Source organism: Schistocerca americana, chromosome X (assembly GCF_021461395.2).
Source record: "Schistocerca americana isolate TAMUIC-IGC-003095 chromosome X, iqSchAmer2.1, whole genome shotgun sequence".
Lineage (NCBI taxonomy): Eukaryota > Metazoa > Arthropoda > Insecta > Orthoptera > Acrididae > Schistocerca > Schistocerca americana.
In genome coordinates, this window is record NC_060130.1 from 468572513 (window position 1) to 468592321 (window position 19809).

The 19809-nt window shown below is 41.5% G+C and overlaps 1 protein-coding gene across 1 annotated transcript in view; it reads right to left on the reverse strand.

The window, feature by feature from the left end:
• Positions 1 to 19809, reverse strand: part of LOC124555091 (zinc finger FYVE domain-containing protein 26) — a 434713-nt gene that overhangs the window by 336819 nt on the left and 78085 nt on the right. The window contains exons 9-10 of the mRNA XM_047128885.1: positions 12660 to 12807; positions 8200 to 8396 (exon numbers count right to left, since the gene is read on the reverse strand). Coding sequence (XP_046984841.1) covers positions 8200 to 8396; positions 12660 to 12807 — 345 coding nt within the window. The remainder of the gene's footprint in view (positions 1 to 8199; positions 8397 to 12659; positions 12808 to 19809) is intronic.

Sequence of the window (19809 nt, forward strand, 5' to 3'; positions counted from 1 at the left end):
TAGCTCCACATATTACAAATTAAATTCCCCATCATGTTTTTCTGTCTGCATGCGAAGGCTAATCTCACCAATAGCTGTCAGGATTTTGATACAGTTTTTTCTAACAGACAAATAGAGGCATGAGGAAAATGTGTGTATATAATTTATTTGCTCAAACATTGGTTGCATAATAACACACAGTTGCATATCCATAATAGTTTTATTACAATAAACATGTGATGATGTAAAGAGAGAGAATTAAGGAAAATGGCATACCTCTACTATTTATTAACAGTGACTTGTATTTGTTCAATTTGCACATATTTGACAAACAAGTAAAACAGTGTAGTGAAAGACCCTATTTTACTTTGAGCAATTGCAGTAAAAAATAAAAGTAGAGTGTAAAAGGTATGCCTTTCATGTTAGTTTTCAAAATCTTGTTTATTTTTCTTTTTTCTATTCCTTTAAAGCTACTGAAAATAGTCAACACTTTCTGTAGATGGTTAAGGAAGTTTTATTCAGCTACAAATACTTTCTCTCTTGTGTATTTTATATTGAATAAGTCATTGATACAATTGTTCAAAAGAGTTAGGGGAACATAAACATGAGTTTGGCCACCTGCCATACTTGATTGAGCAATAATTGAGGAGTGGCTATGTTACTAAATTATACGGTTATCTTACAAAAATTAACACAACAAAACATCATTACATTCTTGATTATTTACATAAAAAGAATTGATATCATCGTTATCCACTTCTTGTCCCATGCTCTTGGCCAAAAACACAATCTCATTGACTACAGGCTCCACAGGTACTGACTCAAATGCCTCAAGAGTCACATTCAACAACATACTCTGGCCAAAGCTTCTTCCAAGCAGAAGCAAGAGATCTCTTGGTAACCACTTCCCATGCCTTTTCAATCATCTTGATGCAGGAAATGATATTTCCAAAACTCTCTGAGAGTGAAATTGGTAGCTTCAGTCAACTCAAAGCAATGCTTGAAGAGTGCTTTAGTGTAAAGCTTCTTAAAGTTAGGAATAATCTGCTGGTCCATAGGTTGGAGTAACGGAGTGGTGTTGGGAGGCAGAAATTGGATCTTGATGAGTTGAAATTCTACAAAGAAGGTGGTCATGCAGGCATGGGAAATGGGTAGGGGCATTGTCTGTAACAAGCAAGACATGGAGTGGCGGTTTCATCTCAAGAAAATATTTTTTCACCAAAGGATCAAACACTCCACTGATACACTTCTTGAGCACTTGTGGAGTTTCTGAACGGTAAAAAAGCAGCAGTTTAATTTTCAATTTACTGCTTGAATTGGCACAGACAGCAGTGTGAGAAGGTCTTTCAATGGCTTGTGAGCAGGCAATGCATTCTCCTCTGGTGTTATAAAGGTAAGTGTTATAACGTCAAGTTGAACACATATATTTCAAAAACGACACAACACATTTAAGTCACAGGGCAAGTTGACCAAGCAAGACTTGTGAACACGGTAACATTCAAATAAGCACTAAGTCCAAGTTTAGCGGACGCTGGCCAGCTGGCCGCTTAGGTGGCGCGGCTGCTGCATGGCTGGCAGACAGCGCCGCATGTAGAGGACACGCGTAATTGCACGGCGGCACTTTGAATGATCGGCGCGTCACAACACTTTTCCCCCCTTTAAAATTTTTGCACTGGTCTTGATGGAGGTGGTCTGTAGATGGCTATTGTCCATAGGCGTTGTTTGACTGGCCGTGAAGTCTCGAGGAGGCAGCTTCCCGTACGGACGGAAGTGTCCCTGATGATAACGGGTTGAGATGACAGGAGACGTAGGGGTCGTATCTGCTGGGACCCCGTGCACCAATATGCCTGTTGCAGCAAGTACGGTTGATATAACAGAAGACATGGGCAATGTGTCGGCATCCGTAGTAGAAGGAGGTGAGTAGAGTTGCTCCGACAGATGATGGTCATCCGGTTCCTGCATGGGCATGTCTCCTGGTGGCATCCGTTCTTGTGCTGGCACTGAGATGACGGTGAGAGGGCTGCGTTGTGAGTAATGAGAGATGCCAAAATCCCGAGCGTCAGGTAGAGCCAAAGGTGGTGTAGCGGCATCTGGAACAGTCGTTGCCTGCACCCTGAGGCCGAAGCTGGTCCGAATGACACTCTGCAACACCCATGTCCATCTGGATTTCATACAGGCATTGGCCACGGTGTCGTAAGATGCAACCTGGACTCCATTTTGGCTGCCTGCCATATCCCCGTATCCATACAAGGTCGCCGGCGGTGAACCGGCCAAGCAAAGGCACCTGCGGCCGTGAGGTGGAAGGCCATAGAAGATGAAGTAGCGTGCGGGGCTGTTGGCCATGTAAGAGCTCAGCCGGGCTGTGGTCGCCCATGGGGGTGAAACGGTAAGAAGCCAGAAATTGGAGAAGAGCATCATCAGAAGGAGAAGAAGTCAGGAGTTTCCTCATCTGAGCCTTAAATGTGCGGACCAGTCGTTCAGCCTCACCGTTAGATTGCGGACGGAACGGAGGGGCCGTGACATGCATGACGCCGTGATGAGCACAAAAATCCGCAAATTCGGAAGAGGAAAATTGCGGACCATTATCAGTAACAAGAGTAGAGGGAAGGCCTTCCAAAGAAAAAATGCGGGCGAGAGCACTTGTGGTTGGCGCGATGGTAGGCGACGTGCAACGAACAATGAAAGGAAAGTTAGAGTAGGCGTCAATTACGAGTAGCCAGTAAGTACCTAAAAAAGGTCCCGCGAAGTCAGCATGAATGCGCTCCCAGGGCTTCTCAGGCGAAGGCCACGGTGACAAAGATAGCTTCGATGCACCGGCCTGTGATGCACAAGGGCCACAGGCAGCGACCATGTGTACGATTTCAGAGTCGATGCCAGGCCAGTACACATGACGGCGCGCCAGAGATTTTGTGTGAGACACACGCAACGGATCAGAAGTCTTAGCGGACGGCCGATCTGGCCAACCCTTCTGAATACAGCATAAAACCCGGGAGAGGGTAGGGTCAGAACCCGTAGCAGCCGCCAGCCGGTCCCCGGTGATGGAGAATCCGTACACAACCCGCTGCTCGGCAACGTCCAGGTGTAAACAAAAAAACTTCGTCCCTATCGAATGCCAGATCAGGACCCATGGAAAGGCGAGACAGTGCATCAGCATTCGCATGTTGAGCCATCGGCCAAAAATGAATCTCATAATTGAAATTGTAAAGAGCCCAACGCTGGAGGCGGTGTGCAACCTTGTCGGGAAGTGACGTTGATGGATGAAACAAGGAAACAAGTGGTTTGTGGTCCGTTACAAGTTGAAATTTGGATCCATAAAGAAAAACACCAAACTTATGAAGAGCATAAATAATGACCAAAGATTCTTTTTCAATTTGAGAATATTTCCGTTGGGCGTCCGTGAGCGTTTTGGAGGCATAAGCAATGGATTGTTCAGAACCGTCAGAAAAATGGTGCGCAAGGATGGCACCAACCCCATATTTTGACGTGTCTGTGGCAAGAATGAGATGTTGGCCAGGTCGATAAGTAGCCAGGGACAGGGCCTGTTTCAGCTTAGTCTTCAATTTTTGGAAAGCCGCATCACATGACACGATGCAACGGCTGAGCCACCGAGCCGCAGGTGGTAAAAACCTGTGGTAGTATGCTAATTTCTCCAAGAAAGCCTGCAGTTCCTTAACAGACATAGGGCGAGGAAGGGCATCGATCTCAACGACAGTTTGCTGAAGCGGACGAATACCATCCCGAGAGAGTTGGAACCCCAAGTATGTGATAGATGCCTGAAAAAATTGTGATTTCTGAAGATTACACTTAAGACCGGCAGTCTGTAAGACATGAAAAAGTGTGCGGAGATTCTGAAGATGTTCTTCAGTGGTGGAGCCAGTGACAACAATGTCGTCCATGTAATTGATACACCCAGGGACAGGGAGCAATAATTGTTCCAAGAATCACTGAAAGAGAGCAGGGGCGCTGGCAACCCCGAATGGCAATCTTTGGTATTGATAGAGGCCAAAAGGCGTGTTAAGGACCAGAAACTGCCGGGAAGCAGTGTCGAGAGGAAGTTATTGATAAACTTCCGACAGGTCAATTTTAGAAAAATACTGGCCTCCCGCAAGTTTAGTGAACAATTCTTCAGGTCGGGGCATAGGGTAAGTGTCGATGAGGCATTGGGCATTTACAGTGGCTTTGAAATTGCCACAGAGACAAATATCACCATTGGGCTTAGCAACGACAACTACAGGAGAGGACCATTCACTTGAAGTGACAGGAAGCAAGACCCCTGAAGCAGTGAGACGATCCAGCTCCCGTTTTACCCAATCACGAAGGGCCACAAGAATGGGCCGAGCCCGAAAAAACTTAGGCCGAGCAGTGGGTTTGAGTGTGATATGAGCTTCAAAATCGTTTGCATGACCTAACACAGGAGAAAAAAGGGACGAAAATGTCGTCGACAAGGAATCCAATTGAGCATAAAGAATGGCATCAGAGACGATATTGACAGAGGCATCTATGGAGAACCGAAAAACGTGAAAGGTATCGAAACCAAAAAGATTTTCCGCATTACTATGGTCGACCACAAATATGGTAACAGTGTGAACAACAGATTTGTAAGATACCTCAGCATTAAATTGTCCCAAGAGAGAAATCTTCTGTTTATTGTACATCCATAATTGCCTAGTGACAGGTGATAGGATTGGAGAACCCAACTGAAGATACGACAGAGAATTAATGATACTGGCAGCAGAACCAGTATCCACCTGCATGCGAACATCCCGACCAAGGATTTGGACTGTGAGGAATAACTTCCCTGAAAGGGAAGAAGTGCAATTGACAGACAACACAAAAGCAGAATCAGCGTCACGGTCATGAACATCATGTACGCGGTCAGATTTGAAAACGGAAGACACATGACCCTTCTTTTTGCAATTGTGACACACGGCCCAACCTTGGGGACAATCCTCGCGTGAATGTTTCGCAAAACACCGCGGACATGAAGGAAGTTGCCGGGGGTTTTGCTGCAGTTTCTGAGAGGGTTATTTTATGGTTAGGCCGAGGCTGCACGTGGGAGCGTACTGCGGCCACATCGGCCGGCGGGGAAACGCCGCACGCATTGTCAACAGCGCACAGAGGTTGTATTTCCCCGGCATCACCACACGCCTCTATTTGGGCTTCAGCGGCGCAAGAAATTTCAAAAGACTGCGCGATGGATAGGACTTCATCTAGAGTCCAATTTGCCAACTGAAGGGCACGTTGCCTCACTTCTTTGTCAGGTGCCAACCGGATAATAGTATCCCGTACCATGGAATCCGAGTAGGATTCTTTGTGAATGTCAGTAACATATTGACACTTTCGACTGAGGCCGTGAAGCTCAGCAGCCCAATCACGATAGGATTGATTCGATTGTTTTTGATAACAATAAAAGGCAACATGAGAGGCTACCACATGCGTTTGCTTATGAAAATATATGGACAGAAGTGAGCACATTTCAGCAAAGGACAAAGACGCAGGATCTTTCAAAGGAGCCAATTGCGACAACAACTGATACATTTGAGGTGGAATCCATGAAAAGAACAGAGACTTACATGTTTGTTTGGCCATGACATGAAATGCCAAGAAGTGCTGTCAAAGACGTTTTTCGTAATCGGACTAGTGTTCTGCCGTCTCGTCGTAAGGAGGGAAAGGAGGTACAGACAATGATGAGAATTGGCCCGCATTGGACGCCGCAACGAAATCACGAATCGCCGATGTGAGAAGCGTTTGCTGTTCAGTGAGACCTTGCAATAGTTGCTCTAAAGTAGCCATGGAAACCTGCGGGTCAACGGTGAAAAGGAAAAATCCACTACCTCGTCGCCAATTGTTATAACGTCAAGTTGAACACATATATTTCAAAAACGACGCAACACATGTAAGCCACAGGGCAAGTTGACCAATGTGAACACGGTAACATTCAAATAAGCACTAAGTCCAAGTCTAGCGGACGCTGGCCAGCTGGCCGCTTAGGTGGTGCGGCTGCTGCATGGCTGGCAGAGAGTGCCGCATGTAGAGGATGTACATAATTGCGCGGCAGCACTTTGAATGATCGGCGCGTCACAACAGTAAGCTTCTGTATCTTTTTCCAGAATAGACCAGTCTCATCACAATTAAAAACCTGTTGTGGCAGATAACTCTCAGAATCTATGGGCATCTTGAAGTCGCTGGTGAAGATCTCTATTGCCTTTGTGTCAGAGCTGGCAGCTTCGCTGTGCCTCACGACACTGTGGATGTCGGTTCTTCTCTTAAACTTCTTGAACCACCCACAGCTTCACTTAAACACTTCTTCAACTGCTGATGATGCTGGCATCTTCTTAATGAAGTTAGCAAAAATCATTCTTGTGTACTCACAAATGATGTTTTCATTAATAGTGTTGTCCTGCAATTGCTTTTCATTTATCCATATAAGGAGCAACCTTTCGACATCATCCAGAATATGAAACTGTTGTTTAGATACTCTTGACATGCCCTTTGAAGCATCTATCTCCTTAATCTTGTCCTTGTTCTTGAGGATAGCGTAAATAGTTGATCTAAAATGGATAGTATGTGTGTGCTAAATCAGCAATGCTCACACCACATTCGCATTTTTCAATGATTTTACATTTCACTTCTAAGGTCATTTTCTTTCTCTTATGGTCATCCTCTTGCAGCTTTATCTTCATGGAAATTTGTACAAAAATTATTAAAACTTGCATGGTAAAAAAAAAAAGATCTGAAGACAAGTTTATAAAAATGTGTGATCACAAGATGCACTAAGATGGTAACAGAAAGAGTGCTAAACCCAGACTGCAGTACATACTAAAGAGATTGTTCATATACCACTGCCAACAATGAAAGGTGTTCATATTGATGTAAGTTTCCCCTGCTGCACACAAACGGCTGGTGACGTCACACTAAATTGTCATCACTCGTTATGCAAAACACTGCTCAGTGAGTGAGTCATTTTTTTAAAAATTTGTTTTGTTCATTATGCAAATTGCACATTATGGGAGGTGCTCACTAAACAAGATACCACTCTAATGTCTTATTATTCTCTTGAGCTTGTAAGAGCATCCCACGCAAACTAAACCTCCAGAAATGTCTCAGTTTAGCCGGTGAGTCTGTTGATTATGGTATAAGGGGCATACAGTATAACTGGCCATGCTTTCCCACCAGAGTTTTGTGATAATTAAGCCAGTCCATTCTTGAACTGATTTAGTGAGTCGCCACATAGGAATTCTTCCTACCTGTTATGTGGAGATGCTCTTGTAGTTTTGTGTCCCCTTGCACAGCCATAGCAGAACTGTTGGATTCTCAAAGTGCAGTGCTACTGTCTATGTTTTATGTAATTAAGCAGACAGAAGTTTTTTGTGCAAATAATTTTTACATACAATCCTATTACAGGGCGTTTATTTAAGAAACTTTGTAAAATAAAATAGTTCACACTGATTATAAGCAATCTACTAACAGTAGGAGAGCATACGACTACATCAAAAGGCATCCTATCAACAACAGCTGACTATGGCGCACAGTCTGTAACTTCAGTATACATTCGATATAGTTCATATAAGATCATACATCTTTGGTTATGCCTACGTTATTCATTTATTTATTAACATCAACGTTTCCTGGCATTGGAAAATTACTGGAAGATAGTATTTTTGACCCGTAGACTACTCCTAATGTCTGGGTGGCAAAAGGCAACTTTTGTTATCAAATATTTATTAATAACAATTACTTGATTTGCACCAGAATAAATGTACTTTCCCTATGTATCTCTTTGCTGACATCACAAGTGATTTCAGCATCAGTATCTCATTCCACTGGCTCTGAAAGCACTACATGGCCAACCACATCTGCTGGTCAGCATTGGAACCTACTGCTCACTTCTTTCTCTGTACGTACTGCAGCAATGATACATTCACTTCCTGTATGTGAAATAGCAAAACTGGAAATTAAGTAAAATGTGCTCTTATCTGCAAATAATGTGTACCTTACAAGCTCAACCTCTCAGTCATTAGTTCATTCACAATAATATATCAACATTATACACAGATTCTGCCATGAAACAAAATTTGCACACTGCCCTAGCAGTACTCACCCTTCAGCAAGTACTTCGACTACTCATTCAGCAAATTATCATTACAATTTCTGGTTCAGCACCAAGATATACAAAATCAGTATGTAAAGGTTTGATAAACAGACAAAATTTATGTTCACCTGTATTCAATGCTGAAACAAGTTTATCAGTTTTTCTTTCAGAGTTTTCTGAGCTGGTACTAGGTTCCAAGTGATGAGAAACCTCAGTTTTCAACACAGACTCAGTTTCTTCTGTGCCACTCAATGAGGAATTTTCATCTTGCATGTACTCATAGCCAAGGAGAAGCATGGAGAACAAATTCTCCATAATTTCAGCCCTGCAAAAAAACAGAAAACAACTCAGTACTGAAAGTCTCCATACTTTTGTTTCATCTTATACATTATTTGCAAAATATTAATTCTTAATGTAGCCACAATAAAAGAGTGTCAATAGTAACCATGTAATTTCATTGGAGGAAGACATTAGTAGCAAGAAAAATGAAGTGCAGTGTTGTTTCATGTGAAGGGGAAAAGAAGATAATAGCTATAGGATCAGTTGCGGCTCATAGTTAAAGTCTCTGAGGTGGAGCCATTTCAAAATATAATGAAAATATATTTCTCAATAATGTATTGCTAAATTTAATGAATTCTGAATATTTCTCACATGAATAAAGACAGTCAATGTTTTGGGAACTGTTGGCTGACATTCAGTAAGAATGTTTTGATACCGTTTTGGATAGTTTTTTGTTTCTGTCATTGGTAATTCTATGCATGGTTGGAGCAAGTTTGTAATTGCCTCACTAGCTAGCACTAGAACATGAAAATATTAAGTTTCATGAATGAAGAGAGGAAATCGTTGGTGAAAAAATGTCACTATTTGGACTTGAAAACATGAAAAACATTAAGCATGCAGCAAAGCAAACATACACTGCATTAACAATCTCTCTCCAAAACACATCTTTTAGTACAATTTGTTGTAATGAAGTGTCGAGAAATGTGTCATTGGCTGATAAATGCAGTGGCATATCCAGGAGTTTGATTTGGAAGGGGCTTGATTCAGCTGAGGGTAGACTTTATAAAGGTAAACACCAAAACATTAATAAAGCAAACATAATTTTATTTAGCTCATTTACTGCGTAGCGAGTCTCCTCAGATAACTTTTTCAAAATTCTTCAACTATTTTGACGGGTTGTAGGCTGTCAGATATATCCAGGTCAATACACATGGCAGCCAAACCTTTAACCTGTCTCCAATCATTGCCATACACAAGTACGAATTTATAAAAGAATTTTTATATTTGGGAAATTTCATTTTTCATTTGATGTGCCTCTGCTGCTGTTTGGGGGAAATGTTTCCTGTCTCACTAAAGCTTCTTCCCATGAGTTAGTTCCCCTGATAACAAGAAAGGGTGAGAGAAGTCGCTGCTGTAAACATATGCAGCTGCCACTACCGAGTTCAGATTTTCTGTTTTTCTGATGGCACTTGGTATAAAGGCGAACAGGTCAAGAATTGATGAGTGCTCTGCTCTCAAAAAGCAAATTCTTAATTGTCCCAATACAAATCAATGAAAGGAAAGAATGCATTCAATCTGAAAGTTACATATCTACTAATAGGACAAGTTGTTCTTATTTATGAGTACGATAATGACTTAAAAGATTATTGATTAATTTTAGGTAAATAAATGGATATAAAACCATTAATTTCACGTCAGCAGGCATGTGAAGAAAGCTAGTTTTAAAGGAATTCAAAAACAAACAAACCAATGATTGATGTTATATTATATTGTTTACGTTAAACATTATTTCACGCCATCCCTTGTAGAATATGCAGAAAGGATCGAGTGTGCAGAGCCCAGTTCACAGCCACACACACCGCACCCACCAACAGATCAATGACCTTAGATGAATAAATAGTCACAAACTCATTGTGTTCATATAATTTCATTGAAATATGTACAAAATAATCACAAGGATGTAGCTGATGAATTTTGAGTTGACAATGATAACTTGTTGAAATTGTTTCCAGGTAATACTGGTTCATTTTCGCTTGATTCACCATCTTCTTTCTCGCAGCCTTTCTCAGTATCTAAAGCATGAGCCATGCCTGTATATGACTACTGGGCAGTTTCTCTCTCTCTCTCTCTCTCTCTCTCTCTCTCTCTCTCTCTCTCTCCCTCTCTCATGAATAACTCAGAACCATGAGGCTCTGGGAGAGTTCATGGAACTTAATACTCAATTACTCACTATACATGGTCCAGTGACACTAATGTGCCCACTACCTATGTTAAATGTCAACATGCAACCACTCACAGATAGCAGATGGCAGTGGACAGTACAAACAGTATGTCCGGGGTACACGGAAAACGGTGCAGTTGTCATCGTAATGTTGAAACGGAGTGATTTATCTCATGTCCAAAAGGGCATGATCATTGGCTTTCAAGCCCAGACTGGAATCATTTCCAAAATTGCTAAGTTTGTAAACTTTTTACATGCTGCCAGCATTACAGGATACCATACATAGCAAAATTATGTTATCCGAAACTAGTACACCACACGATGATAGTGGTGAATGACAACTGCAGACATGTGTATGGGCTAATAGGTTGCAACTGTTGAGTAACTGACTGTCAAGATGAACCAAGGAGCTACTTACAGTGTCCCCTCAATGATTGTTCAGTGAACATAGCTGCATATGGTCCTCCACAGCAGGGACCAGGTTCATGCACCTATACTGCCTACTATTCATTGATGATGAAGGCTTGAATTTGTATGCCTATATCACAACTGGATGTCCATTGAGTGGCAAGAGGTGGCCTTTTCAGATGAATCGTGTTTTATGTGCTATAAGGTGAAATGAGTGAGAGCAAGAACCCTGAAAAAATTGTCAGGAGGGTCAAGGCCTGAGGAGGAAGAGTTATGGTCTGGGAAATGTTTTTGTGGTGTACCTTGGGTGATCTCATCAGTCTGGTAGGCACTATTTATCAACACAAGTATGCCAGAATGAAATTTTCATTCTCCAGCAAAGTGTGCATTGACATGAAATTTCCTGTTAGACTAAAACTGTGTGGTGGACCAAGACTTGAACTCAGGACTTTTTCCATCTGCAGGCAAGTGCTCTACCATCACAGTCACCCAATCATAATTCACAGCTCGCCCTCTCAGCTTTACTTCTGCCAATACTTCCCAAACTATGCTTTCTTCCAAGAGAGCTTCTGTGAAGCTGGAAGGTAGGAGATCAGGTACTGGTGGAAGTAGCACTGTGAGAACGGGTTGTGAGTTGTACTTGGGTGGCTTGAATGGTAGAGCACTTGCCCATGAAAGGCAAGGGTCCCGAGTTTGTATCTCAGTGCAGTACACAGTTTTAATTTGTAATGATGTTTAAACATAAGCATGCATCTATCCTTGGGGATCATATCCACCCCTACATGCAGTTGTTCATCAGCATGATGGCAACTGGCAGCAAGACAATATAACATGTCACACAGCTTGCAGTGAATGTGAATGGTTCAAAGAGCACTAGCATGTGTTTCCATACTCCCATCACCACCAAACTCCCCAGATTTAAAACCAATCAAGAATCTGTGAGACCACCTCGATTGGGCTGTATGTGCCATGGATCCTCAACCGAGAAATCTAGCACAGCTGGCCATGGCACTGGAGTCAACGTGCTCAAAACCCCTGTCAGTATCTTCCAGAGCCTCTTTGACACTCTTCCTGCATATCTCACAGTGATCCATGCTGCAAAATATGGATAGTCCGGCTTTTGACAGGTGGTCGCATTAATGTGACTGGACAGTGTATTTACCTCATCGCTTACCTCAAACCTAATGCAGGGGGCTGACATGCTCCCCACCCCCATATGCCGGACAAGTGCAGGATAAGCCAGGAGTGAGGAAATGGTAGCTTCATCTCCATTCTAGACCCAGGGAGATTTCAAATGTGTTTTCTGCCCATACTTAACAGGCTAAAAACCTGGAGAATCCGGATGTCATTTAACAACTGGTAGCTGAGAGCTCTGGACTGGGTGGCCCCTGGGTCAATAATATGTAGGTCTCGTCAACTGGTGCCCATAATCTCTCATGGCTGCCTATTGTAGGCTATGTTACATGTGGTAGGTTAAATTCACTGTGCATAAATCTCTGAAACTGCTAGTTTACTTCCAGTTTAATTATTTGGTCAGAATTACATCTCTGTACAACCTTTTCTGGTTAAGTGCACTGACTATCTGTCAAACCATTACAGACAGAATAATTTATAAATGATACACATCATGTGAAATAACTTCATTTCACATGTGCATTGCTCCTTGGTCTAGGTAACTATCTTTCCATTATGTTACATTCACACTAATGTGTTCCTGTTTCATGACTTTTATACAGGTAAACACTATCCAAAATGGCTTTCCAAGCTACAATATTGTGAAAGTCAGAAGACATCCTAATAAACACACAATTTAAGTGGAAAATGTTGCTTACACTCAATCATGTATAACAAATTAGATCATTCATGTAATAATTCATATTAGCATAGTTTTTGAATAACAGAATTTTATTTCTAAAAAAGACATTGACACGGAGGGAAATAACATAAAAACTATCTCACCTGTAAGTTAAGGAATAGATGCCACATACTTTCTCTTTAATATAAGCAAGTCTGTGTGTTACTTCATCATCATATGTCTTTTGTAAAGTTGCATTATTAATACTTTCATCATCATCACCGTCAACCAAGGAAGCTTGTCTCTTTGTAGCTACAAAAGAAAAAAATTAGATGCAAATACACAGTGTCACTATTTAATACATAAAACACACTGAAGTTGGAACACATCAAAAATACATATTGGTGTAAGAACAATAATCTTTGAATATGGAGTAAGATGAAATTGGCAGCAACACAAAATTTTAAACTAGTTTGTTGTTGTATAAATGTGATTGAATGGGGCGGATGACACATAATATGTAAATAACATAAGCTACATTAGACTTTAATGTACTAAATAGCTATTCAGAGCACAAAAATGTTGGCCACAGCTGCATGTAAAACATAAACATTAACACAACATAACCATTTCATTAAGATATGATGTAAATCAATACAAGAAAAGGGAGGAAAAAAGCGATGTAGGGCAGTTAGAGTTTAATATTTCATCAATGAAAAAATGATTAGAGTTGGACCACTAGATCACTGTGCAAGGATGAGAAATGAAATCAACTGTGTCATTTTGTAAAGTATCATCCTCACACTCACCTGAAGGGATTTAAGAAAAACATGAGATCTTAATAAAAGTCCTTTCGGGTCGAAACAGCAATCAGTTATGATTTGTGATTGGCTGCTGTTTCCACCTGAAGTATCCTCTATTTAGACCATAACTGCAGTGTTCAATAAAGTTCAAAATGGTTTACACAAATCTAAGTCTGGATAGGTAACAAGCCCAGTCCCCTAGAATTCAGGTCATTTGTCACATTCACTGTGTTATCTCACTTTTTTGCATTGAGGTGTCAGTCTCATTTGAGAATCAATTCAACAAGCAGTCAATGTATGTGGGTCAGAATAGTATGCAGGTCAGAGAGCAGATGAGAGCTCCATAAGACTCATCTGTGATGAGAGAACCTTCATCCACCCCCGACCCACCTTGCCAACACAATTAAGAGTAAGACAGCAATGGAATATTATACCGTCAAGCAGGGAGATTAGTAATACCAAAAGTCAGGAGGCTAAAAATGTAATCAACATCAGTTGAACCAAGAATGGTACAATAAGGTGCAAGAAACAGTCAGTAGGTGAGTAGGTGTCGTCGAATGTACCCTGGGGCTCAGCATGTGGTGGGAAAAGTCCCTTACAAACCCCAATCCATAATAGATGAAGTGTTAAAGGTGGAAATATAATCCACTCGCTTGAAGGAAGCATAAAAATCTGCTCAACTGTTCCTTGGTCATCATCTGTTAGCAAGGATATGGAATCCTTACGGTCTTGTCTTCATCAGGATGCTGCTCCTAAAATTTCAATTTTGGTGCAGCAGGAAAAAGCACTAACCACATCAAAAAGTAATTAAAACAGAGTAAAAGAGAGATAACTGCACCAACTAGTAGAGGAGGTATGGTTGAGTGCCACCCCCCACCCCCCCTCCACTTCCCAGGTAAAGCAGAGCGAGACACCCCAGTCCTAACCATGTCACCCTCACACAAAAATAAGTGTGAAATGATATACCAGTGGAAAAATACTACTACTGGAGAGCAAAAAAAAGTAGAAATATGTTCTTCTTTATTTAAAAGACTGACTGAAAAGTGGGGTACCAGCTGCCTCGTTCTATCTTCCTCAGCATCTTTAAAAATGTTCCCAAATATTTTGGCATGCAAATATATTCATACTTTTTTTAACATGCAGTTCACATCAAACTCCCACAAACTCCCCTAACTGTAAACCACTCACACCCACTAGTCCATCGCTGTAAATTGCTCATACCGATCCACTGCCAGTTGCCTTTTCTCAAACATTCTCATTGCCATTATCTCTTTGTGTCTTTCCATCTTTGTCTCCTGTGTCACCGCAACAGTCAACTTCATTCTGTCCTGTTACTACAGTCTCTCACTGTCACTGTATCCCACTTGATCTCGCTTACTGCTAATATCTCATTCTTTCCTTTTTGCTGCAGCTGTCTCTTCTCACCGTCAGAAACTCTGTCTTCATCATTATCATTGCCATACACTCTGTGACTGATTGTCACTGGTTCTCACCCACTTCTACTTTCTACTTTCCTCTCTCTCTTTATTCTATTCTTCCAACACCCCCCCCCCCCCCCCCAATGCACTGTCTCCTTCACTCTTTTCCTAGCACTGTTCTGTCACTGTCAGCTATGTTCCACTGGCACTGTAACCCTTTGTTTCTCTCACACTGCTATTGTCTCCTTTGCTCCTTCTATAACACAACATTGTACACTATCTTCCTGTATTTATTACTTTTCCATTTCTTTACCACTGCCACTACCTTCTTCTCTCTCAGCACGCCAAAATTTTTGGGAATTTTTTAAAATGTGCTGAGGAAGGTAGAATGAGGCAGCTGGTACCCCACTTTTCCATCAGAGTCTTTTAAATAAACAGGATCAAATTCACATTTTTTGTGCTCTGATAGGAGTATTTTTCTGCTGATTCCCTTCTTTTCCTTGCTACAGCAGGGCATGTAACTCATACAAAAAGAAATGCACTGGTTTGTAAAATTTAGATAGTTTACTTACATGAAATTGAAGTGACACAAAACTAATTTTACTCCTCAGACCGGATTTTATGAGCAAAAAAATTTTGACTGTGATTTATTACTACAACATGGGGTTCTAAGATGATAACACAAACACTTTATAGCATATTTTTCCATACTTCATCATTTTATGAACCACATTTTGTCTCATACCAGATTTTACATGCATATTTTACATGTACAAATAGGGTAACCTTGAACCCCTGTATCTCAGAAGCTAATAAATATATGAAGAAAAATTTCAAGTTTATTCGGGATCAGGATATTAGGAATACATCATAAACATTATGGCCACTTGCCACATGTCGTCATCTCAGAATCCATAGCTGGTTTTTGGTACCCAAAAAGCAACTTTTGGGGGTGTTTTTCAATAATCAATATACATTTTTGGAAATAGGGAGATGGTTCCTCTAGATAAATACCTTGAGAATATACCATTAAAATTTGAGCAGTCAGCTGCAGCTATTTTTTTATTTAGATTTCGTCTCATTTCAGATTTTATATATAGAAGTAGTGTAAATTTGAACCTCTGTATGTTGGAAATGGATAAAGATATCAAGAAAATTTGCAAGTTTGTTTGAAACCAGGATCTTAGGAACATATCATAAAAATTTCTGCAATTTTCTGTGTATAGTCATCTTGGAGCTCTGAACTGGGTTTTGGTCCACTGGTGGTGGAAAAAATATAGTAAAAAAACTCATTCTGTCGGGTTTTCTGAGGAATCGCCCATGAACTATCGGTACTTCGATACGTCCCATCGAGCTCACCATAGACCACATCCAAAGCAAAAAGAACTAATGGATTTGCTCCATTTGCCTAAGCAGGAGGGAGTGCGTAATATTCATACTTTGAACCTGTACTGTAGGGTAGTGACACTGAGATGATCCTTCTGTTGCATATACAAATGGTCTCTAGCCAAAAGCACCGGAAATTCCCATTTTTATGTGCAGCATATAGGAATATATTAGGAATTCATGTTATTACACATATCGATTTGAGAACAAAAAGCACTTTCTTGGAGGAAACGAAGAACTTCAACTGACCAGATTTCATCAGCCAATATTAAAGGCAAAAATCCCAGAAGACTTTGCTTGGCATGAGGAGGAGGCAGCCATTTAACCAGGATGTGGGCTACTGCTTGTAAGATTCTGCAACCACTACAAGGTAGTGGCTCATTGGACACTGTAGGATAACCTGGTGTGATCAATTTGAAGGTGACACAGGACACTGGATTCCTTCCAGGAGGAACTGAAGGAGGTTTACCATGCAGCCATAGTTCCCCTTATCAAAGGGGACAGAAGCCCCACAAACGTTGTTTGAGTAGAGGTTTTATTTGCACCTGCATATCAGTACCTGGGATTGTCAAAGCAAATGGCAGATGAGTAAAAGTTCTCTAGCTAACTGGTCAGCCAGATCATTCTCCTAGATAACCACAAAGTAAGACCCAGGGAAAGAAAATGGAGCAGGTAGTACGATTAAGGTCAGAGAGAAGATCTTGAAAGGCAGATATCACAAAGTGACATGAATAACAGCATTCAAGAACCTGGAAACTCCTCATTGAGTCATTATAAATTAAAATACAGTTGAGGAAGATCTGTTTAATAAAGCATAGGGCTCTGTTAATGGCTATCAGCTCTGTCATAAAAACACTGCATGTTCCGAGCTATGAATTACGTTCCTGATTGGCATGAGATACAAAGCGTGTGTTTTAATTTTTTTTTTATTTATCAGGTTCTGTGGGACCATGCAAGCCAAAGCTCCAACAAATCAGTACATAGTTTACAGAATGCTGATTAAATAATTTATAATTAATGTCTTAAATAATGAGTAAAACACAAAAAACAGAGTGTAATGAATAAATGACACATTACATCCCCATCCTATCCACAGTTTTAGAACAATCAGTATAAATGATGGTATCATGAGAAGAGTAGATGCCAAAAGGTCACTGGGGTGACTAAAACTTCAGATTTCAGAAATAGATCCATACTAATTCATGGTCTACATATTAAATGAAGAGGGGTTTGTGGCAAAACATGGGGAGATCATTCTAACGGGGATAGGCAGAGATCCCGACAGAGGGTCTTGTGGGCCATCCCAACTGGTAATCCCACCTGAGGTTGATGCTCCTTGTATGAATAAAGAATTTGAAAAATTGGATGATTAGGAAATAGTTGTATGGTAATGGCATATGTGAGCAAGAGTTGGTATTGTTTGAACTGAAGAGGTATGATCTCCACTTTGGCAAAGAGACTGCCTACAGGGCCAATCCAGAAGGTGCCAGTGTCCAGTATCCCTCCATGAGAGTAAGGCAATCTGCACTCCAACAAGTGTGGACAAGGAAACATGAGATCATTAGGCTGTCACATACAGGTAGGCTTTACTTGATAAACTAGGGCAATCATCAAAACTGAGTCCCAACAAATTTTGGTACTACACAACAACATCCACATGCTGAGTACAGAAGGAGATTTTTGGGTCTGAATAACCACGGTAGAAGACACATTTTTGTGGGAGAAAACTAGAAGCCATGGGTAAGAATCCAAGTGGAGGCCCTTTGAATGGCATCTTGGGAGCTGGTGTTCAGTCGAGACTGCAGATTGAAAGCTATACAAAGTGCAAATATTGTCAACATACAGTATGGGGGTTGACCATTGGTCCAACAGAGGTAACTTGGCCATTAATGGTGAGGGTAAGAGTTTAACACTCAGCATGGAGTCCTAAGTGACGACTTTTCTTGGACCTGTGGGAAACTGAGCAATGTGCCAATTCTAACTCGAAACAACTGGTGGGTTAAAAAATTATGAAAAAATTGGTGATTGCACCAAGCAGTGTTGAGTGTCCTATGTGGGTCAAGCAGTGTCAAGTGTCTTATGTATGTCAGAAAGACTCCTATGAGGTATTTGTATTTAGAAAAAGTCTGTCAGATTGCTGTTTCCAACCTAATCAAGTGGCCAGTTATGGATTGTCCCTCCTAGACACTATACTGATAGAAAGATAAAAGGCCCATGATCTGATAACTTAGCATAATCATTGAGCCACCATTCTTTCAAGCAGTTTGCAGAGCACTTTGATGATGCTAACATGTCAGTAACTGCCAATTGATGTTGGGTTTCTTGCTATGTTTAAGGACTGTGGTTATAAGACACTCTGTTCACCGCAAAGGGATTGGTTTTGTTTTGCTTTAGGGCACAAAAAACAACTGGGGTCATACGCGCCCAAGTCAAAACTGTAGAACACAAAGACAGAGAGGGGTTACAAAATGACTATACGTCAGGCCCAATTGACATAAGAGATGACAGCTAAAAACAGGCACATGGAGAAAGGGCTAAAAAGACACCATACAGAAATGGAGGTCCAAAAACTACAAATTAAATGGTCTTCGCCATATTACTTTGACGGATAAAAAGTAAAATGCAGTCAACAGCTCACATGTTATTTACTAAATCGGCAGAAAAATCAGACGACAAACCCAAGCGGCGACGTAAACGGTTAAAAAATGGGCACTCCATCAGGAAGTGGCAGACAGTTAAAACTTGGGCGCATGTGTACAAAGTAGCAGGGTAACCCCACTTATCAAATGACGATGGCTAAAAAGGCAGTGTCCAATACGCAGCCTAGTTAAAATGACCTCCTCCTGGCAGGAGGCGCCGCGAGGAGGTTGTCCAAGCCTCTGCGAGAGGCTTAATAAGCCAGAGTTTATTCCTGTGAAGGGAGGACCATTGGCAATGCCAAAGGGACATCACCTCCTGACAGAGAGCAACACAGAGATTATCAGAGGGAATATAGGAACTAGCAGACTGAGGTACGAGGACTGTAGCCTTGGCAGCAGCATCAGCTGCCTCATTTCCTGGCAGACCGACATGACCAGGATCCCACATAAACATCACAGTGGCTCCACCCAGAGTGAGCAAGTGACAGTTTTCCTGGACCCACTCCACTAGGGAATGGGCAGTACAGTGCACACAGACTTTGAAGGGCACTGAGTGTGTCTGAGCAGAGGACACAATTGAAAAGTCTGTGTCGCCAGATGTACTCTGTGGCCTGATACAGGGCAAAGGGCTTGGCTGTAAATACTGAGCAACATGCCGCAAGCCAGTATCAAAAGACACAGGCACCAATGACAAAGGCACACGTGACCCCACTCTCAGTTCGAGAGCCATCAGTGTATATAAACATTTTATTGCGAAGTTCCATGTGAAGGTAGTGAAACTGAAGGCGATAGAGTGAGGCTGGAGTAGTGTCCTTACGAAATAAATGAAGGCCAAGGTTAACATGGGCCGTTTCATGAAGCCAAGGTGGTGAAGGGTTCACACCCACCAGGAAAGTTGCAGGTAGTGTGAAGTTAAGCCACCATAGCAAGTGCTGAAAGCGAAATCCACGAGGTAACAGAAAAGAGAGATGTGCCCCATACTGACAATCAAAGGAATCAATCATCGAAGAAGGAGGCATAGGATGGGTGGCCATGCATAGCAGACAAACAGCATGCATACCTGTTGAG